Source organism: Ctenocephalides felis, unplaced genomic scaffold (genome assembly GCF_003426905.1).
Source record: "Ctenocephalides felis isolate EL2017-DRISC unplaced genomic scaffold, ASM342690v1 CF-g0.4_SCAFFOLD_01495, whole genome shotgun sequence".
NCBI classification, from domain to species: domain Eukaryota; kingdom Metazoa; phylum Arthropoda; class Insecta; order Siphonaptera; family Pulicidae; genus Ctenocephalides; species Ctenocephalides felis.
The window spans coordinates 365,019-371,313 of record NW_020537649.1 but is presented as its reverse complement, the minus strand read 5'-3'; the positions used below and the strand labels follow the sequence as shown (position 1 = coordinate 371,313).

Here is a 6,295-nt window from a genome sequence, read left to right as displayed (position 1 = left end):
AAGTGTAATGAGTGCAAATTGTTAATGGTAAAATAAAATTTATTACTTTGATAATATTTACATAACAGTATTCTATTTATACAATAATACAAGGTATATTATTCCTTTGGGCAGGCAAGTCGAAATAGAATGATTTTGTTGAAACTTCTTTCTTTATACCATGATGGAGATACCCCCTCTTCACTCCTAGATAGATATCATCAGGTCCGCATTCTATATATATTTTGTATTCTAACACCTCCCCTCAAAATTATATTTATTATACTATTTGCAGTCCATCCATTCCAATTCTCCTCAGACACTCTTCGTGTTTATTTCTAGTCAAACCTTTAGTAAGCATATCTGCTGGCATCTGTTCGCTGCATAGAAATTGAATATTAATTTTCTTATTAATATATTCATCACGTACCTTGTGATATTTTAATCCGATATGCTTCGTTCGTGGATGGAACCTATTGTTTTTACAAGTTGTATAGCACTCTGGCTGTCATTATATATGTAACCGTTTCACTTCCTATATCTAGAGTCTTCAATAATTCGTTCAAATATATAGCTTCCCTTGTTGCCTCACTCAAAGCTATATATTCAGCTTCCGTTGTTGATTGAGCTACTATTTTCTGTTTTCGCGCTTCCCAACTGATAGGCGCACCTGCAAATATGAAGAAGCAAAATCCCGAATATGATTTATAGTCAACTATGTTACCTCCCCAATCTGCGTCTGCAACTCCAAATAATTTTGATTTGTTTTCTTATATTTCAACCCATATTCAAGTACCTTTCAGGTACCGTAATACTCTCTTTGCTGCGTTCCAATGTGTGTGTATCGTAATTCGTATTAAATTGACTTAAATAATTTACTGCATAGGCAATATCTGGTCTTGTAGTTACTGCCAAATACATTAATGCCCCTATTAAAGATTGATAAGGATACTTTTGCATGATATATTCATTGGGTTCCTTAGGTTTAATCAGTTGGAGTCTAACCTCGCATGGTGTTGATACTATTTTACAATTTCCATATTAAAGCGATTTAGTATATTTTCTGCATAAGAACGTTGTTTTAAATATACAAATCCATTTTCCTGTTTGAATTCAATTCCAAGACATCTATCTACTTTGCCTAAGTCTCTCATCTCAAAACATTCAGATAAAGATAGTTTAATTTCATTTAACCAATCTTTATCATTTGAGCAATTAATAAATCATCAACATAATAACTATCAATGTATGTTTCCTGATTTATTGCACAATAAACAAACATGGGTCTTGCGACATTGCTTTGAATCCCATTGTCTGCAATTTTGTTACAAATTTTTTGTGCCATTGAATACCTGATTGACGTAATCCATATAGTGCTTTCTTCAATAAACATACGGGATCTGGGCTTTTCTCAATATTTTTCAGCCAGGTCTTCGCTGTATCTCTAATTTTCTCAGTAGCCGGTTTTTGAATAGTACCCAATGGTTTCTTATTCACAATTTTATATAATAACTCATGTAATTGTTCTGGCAGATTCATGTAGACTTTTTCTTCAAGTTCTCCATTTAAATATGCAGTTACGACATCCATTTGATGAATTTCTAAACCTATTTCCGCAGATAATGCTGCCAATAGTCTAATAGAAGTTGATCGTGCCACCGGAGAATATGTCTCACAAAAAATCTTCACCATATTTTTGTGAACATCCTTTTCGCAACTAACCGCACCTTTTTTCTATTAGGTTCTCCATCTAATTTTGTTGTAAAAACAATCTGTTTCCAATAACTTTCTTTTGTGTGGGTCGCTCAACTATATCCCATGACATATTTTTGATTTGCGCAAGGTACTCGTCTTCTAACGCTTTCCTCCATTCGTCAGCATCACCTAGCTGACTAGCTTGTTCCCAAGTCGTAATATTAATTTTGGATATATTAAAAGCATTTTCAAATATTTCACATTTTTCACTAATCACATTGTTTTCGTTTGAAATCTCTTTATCAACCTCCCCTTCTCCAGAGGATTCTCTTAATGTATCTTCGATCATCTCTTTATTTATTTGATATTCTTTTCGCGGCCTTCCCGCATGACCTGTCCGAATAATCCTAGGACGCCCTTTTCCACGTTTTGATTGCTGCTGTGTTGGTCTTTCATGGTTTGTATTTTGCTCGACATTTCCTAATTTTAAATATACATCATAACCATTTTCACTATATATCTCACTATATTCATTATTAAATCCAGAATAGTTCAAGAATCTAACGTCTCTGCTCTCAATTATCTTATTGCTTCCCGGTATATATATTCGATAAGCCTTAGCATTATTCGAATAACCAACAAAGATTCCAGGTTTAGATCTCGAATCAAATTTTCCTTTGATATTTCCATTTTTAATCAAAACATATGCTTTTGATCCAAATATTTGTAAATAACCTAAATTTGGAATTTTTCCAGTCCATACCGTATATGGTATACATCCATCTAGTGCACTTGTTGGACATCTGTTTCTAGTGTAATTGGCATTGCAAACAGCCTCAGCCCAAAACCGTTGTGGTGCCCCCGCTTGCTTTAACATGCAACGTGCCATTTCTATCAATGTCCGGTTCTTCCTTTCGGCTACACCATTTTGTTGAGGCGTATACGGTGAAGTAAGCCGTCTTTTGATACCATTATTATTTAAAAATTATTGAATTCATTATTACAATATTCTCTGCCATTATCTGTCTGCAAAGCTTTAATCTTGTGTCCAGTTTTGTTTTCTACATACATTTTATATTGCTTAAATGCACTCAGTACTTCGGATTTACACTTTATGAAATATACTTCACACCAACGCGATGCATCATCAATAAACGTTACAAAATATTTCATACCTGAGAATGAAGGAGCTCTCATTGGCCCACATACATCACTGTGTATAATTTCTAATAAATTCTTCGTACGAATCTCCTTCGATCTTGGAAAGGGTAGTCTCGTTTGTTTTTCACTAACACAGATTTCACAATTTGTTAACCTTTTATTAATATTTACATTTAAACCGTGCACTCTTTTATTTTTAATCATTGCTTTAATGTCATATTCATTCAAGTGCCCTAACTTTTTGTGCCACACATCAATACTCTTCGTATTTTCACTCACACTTTTCGCTGAATTCACTTTTTCATTAATATAATATAAATCACCTCGACGACGTGCTTTCAATTCAATCTTGCCTTCTTTAGTTAGAAATGCACTCTTTCGGGTAAAAATCACTTTATATCCATTATCAGTGGCTTTAGATACTGATAATAAATTAATTCGTAAGTCTGGAACATATAACACATTTTCTAATCTCACGTGTTTATCTTTATTTTGTTCAAACGTGGTCTGAATGTTTCCAATTCCTTTAATAACAGTACAGTCGTTATTAGCCAGTTTCAATTCCGCATTTGATCGATTAAGGTTTTCAAAATTATTCTTTTGATGACACATATGGCTTGTACACCCGCTATCTAAGCACCAAATATTGTCTGGTAATGATGATTGTTCATTAAAGCCAAACAACACGCTTTGTTCACTACTATATGTTGTTGACTGCTTACCGGCTGGATACCTCGATCGGCAGTCTCGAGCAAAATGTCCTCCTTTTTCGCATCTATGACACTTTATTTGCCGACGTGATTCAAATTTGGTTACGCAATCACGTGCAAAATGTCCGACTTTTTTGCATTTATGGCATATACTTCTTCGATAGGCAGCATTCGATTTATGATCTGATGGCTCCTTATTTATTCTTTCCGAATAAAGTATCCCTTGTGAATGTTTATTTTCCTCATCTAGTTTGTTGCCTTGGATTCTGTCAAACAATCTAACCTTTAAAACTTCCAGTGTTGGCAACTTCTCCTGTGCTTCTATGGATTCTTTAAACATTGCGAATGATTCAGGGAGACTGTGCATTAGTAACGTTACCAGCATTTCGTCTGGGACTACAATGCCGATATCGTTGAGTTTCGCAGCAGTTTCACAAAAATCTGTCACATGTTTTGCCAAATCATCGCCTTCATGCATCTTTAATGTTACGCATTTTTTCATGAGAGTTGTTCGCCTCGTTGCACCCCGACTTTCGAATAGTTCCTGCAATTTGTCCCATATCGCTTTCGCGGAACCGAGACGCGCGCACATTTTAATTCTTTTCCTCTCATGTGTAGTACCAAATCAGATTGCGCTTTTCCGTCATTTATAACCCATTCCGCATATTTTTCGGCGGTCAATGGTTTCGCTATTTCGCCGCTTACATATCCCCATAAGTCATTCTTCTTCAGAATGGCTGTTAAATGAATTTTCCATTCATCATAGTTCTCCTCGCACAATGGTTCAATTTTGATTGAAGACGTCATCTTTTTTTTGTAAACAACACTACACTTTAAAATCTATACTTCAAAAACACTCACTGTTTACGTCAGGATCCCGTTACTCGTTATCAGTCGCTGGATTCCCGAACTCGCTCAGTACGCTGGGCTTCTACCTGGACTTGTACCTGGGATTCTACCTGGGATTTCACCTGGGCCCATAACCAATGTTAATGGTAAAATAAAATTTATTACTTTGATAATATTTACATAACAGTATTCTATTTATACAATAATACAAGGTATATTATTCCTTTGGGCAGGCAGTCGAAATAGAATGATTTTGTTGAAACTTCTTTCTTTTATACCATGATGGAGATACCCCCTCTTTCACTCCTAGATAGATATCCTCATCAGGTCCGCATTCTATATATAATTTTGTATTCTAACACAAATGAGAGTGGTACTGTTAATGTATCTTACCTCAAAAACATTAATGGGAATAATAGAATGAAGCAAGAAGCACCATGCATTTGTATTTTACTCAATCGATGTATGTGTGCATTCTCACAAATCAAAACACAGATAAAATTATTATATAGGTTACATACTATTATATACTTCACATACTTAAGTTTTTAAATTTAATTTTAGTTCCACTGAATGAAGGCTTAAAGACGAAATCCCATGGATTTTAAAATTAATTTTTAAAGATGTTCATGATTTTATTGATGATATCACGTATCTATATATGTAAAAATGTTTACTGATTATTTTATTGATTGTTGGAACAGAAGATAGCAATTTGTATTTGAAATATATGCTATTGTCAGCAGGGTAATATAATAATAAATCTTGTGATTCAAAAATATTGCAAGGTTAAATACAAGTGCTTTCATTGCTTAATTTGTAGAGGAAAACAATTTGCCAGCATTGTTAACATAAAATTAGTTCCCAAGCTCAGCTAATAATGGTTCATGGTATGAACGATATTAAGTATCAAGTTCAAATTTGATAATGTTTTGTTTTGAAACATTTAAAGAAACCATTACTATAAACTTATTACAACAAGTATCTGTTAATGAACTTCAATTTCAATTCTATAATGAATTCGGGAGTTCTCATGCATGGCTTTGCACTTACAATCCTATCAAAACAATTGGAAACAATGTAAAACTTGATATTTAAAATTTTATGTTGTGAACAGAAAGTAGACCACCGTCTAAGTATAGTAGAGACTATGTGAAGAAAAAAATCATGAAGTTAATCGTTCGACTTTTTAACATGAGAAAATATAAAATTGTTACAAAATTAAAAATTGAGGATAGTAAAATGACAAACAAATAAAAGAATTATACCAAGAAACATAAACAATGCTACATAAGTTTAATCTGTTCCATAGTAAGTTAATATCAAATTTAATCATTGAAATTATCAACAGTGTCATCAACAAAATCAACCATATTTGCTAGCAATTGTAAAATTTGTGAATTGTGAGCTAACAGCTAAACTCGTAATTATACAGACAACATTTGCTGATAACTGTTAATAAATATATAGACATACTTCTTACTTGCAGGATCCGACAATAAAAGCAGATCAAATGTCTAGAATTTCATTCATGGAATTCTGGCAGCATGTGGCTTTAAGTGTTTCATAATTTTTGCTATTACTAAGCATTTTTGATAATACTAATCAGGATTATATCCATCGCAATAAAAGCTTGCAAGTACCTACTTGCTCAAAATTATTACTCAGTGTACTTTGCATAACTATAAAATGTAGGATGATTTTGTACGGCAAAACATTCACATTGCTCTCCATTATGTTGATGAAAATTTCTTCACCGACACCTGAAAGTGAAGAATATTATAGTAATACATATATAGAAATAAAAATAATAATTTAAAATAGCCCCAAAAGGAAACAAAATTAATGTCAACTACAGTGTTAAAATAGAATATGCATCATTAGTCATAGCGTTTCTATGA

At 33.2% G+C, this 6,295-nt stretch overlaps 1 protein-coding gene across 1 annotated transcript; it reads right to left on the bottom strand.

Moving 5' to 3' along the window:
- Positions 1 to 259: 259 nt before the first annotated feature.
- On the bottom strand, positions 260 to 1,671 carry LOC113371992. The gene is made up of 4 exons (XM_026612370.1): positions 1,332 to 1,671; positions 795 to 908; positions 466 to 649; positions 260 to 359 (listed from the first exon to the last, which is right to left on the bottom strand). The coding sequence occupies exons 1-4, from the start codon at positions 1,669 to 1,671 to the stop codon at positions 260 to 262; spliced, it is 738 nt and encodes a 245-aa protein (XP_026468155.1).
- Between the last annotated feature and the right edge of the window lie 4,624 nt (positions 1,672 to 6,295).

Bases quoted from the DNA above. Each gene is read 5' to 3' on its own strand.
- LOC113371992 (XM_026612370.1), bottom strand. From the start codon at position 1,671: ATGGTGAAGATTTTTTGTGAGACATATTCTCCGGTGGCACGATCAACT. The intron at 650-794 runs GTATTACGGTAC...TCATATTTGCAG, and splicing joins ATTGGAACGCAGCAAAGAGA to GTGCGCCTATCAGTTGGGAA. The intron at 360-465 runs GTAAAAACAATA...ATTTCTATGCAG, and splicing joins GCCAGAGTGCTATACAACTT to CGAACAGATGCCAGCAGATA.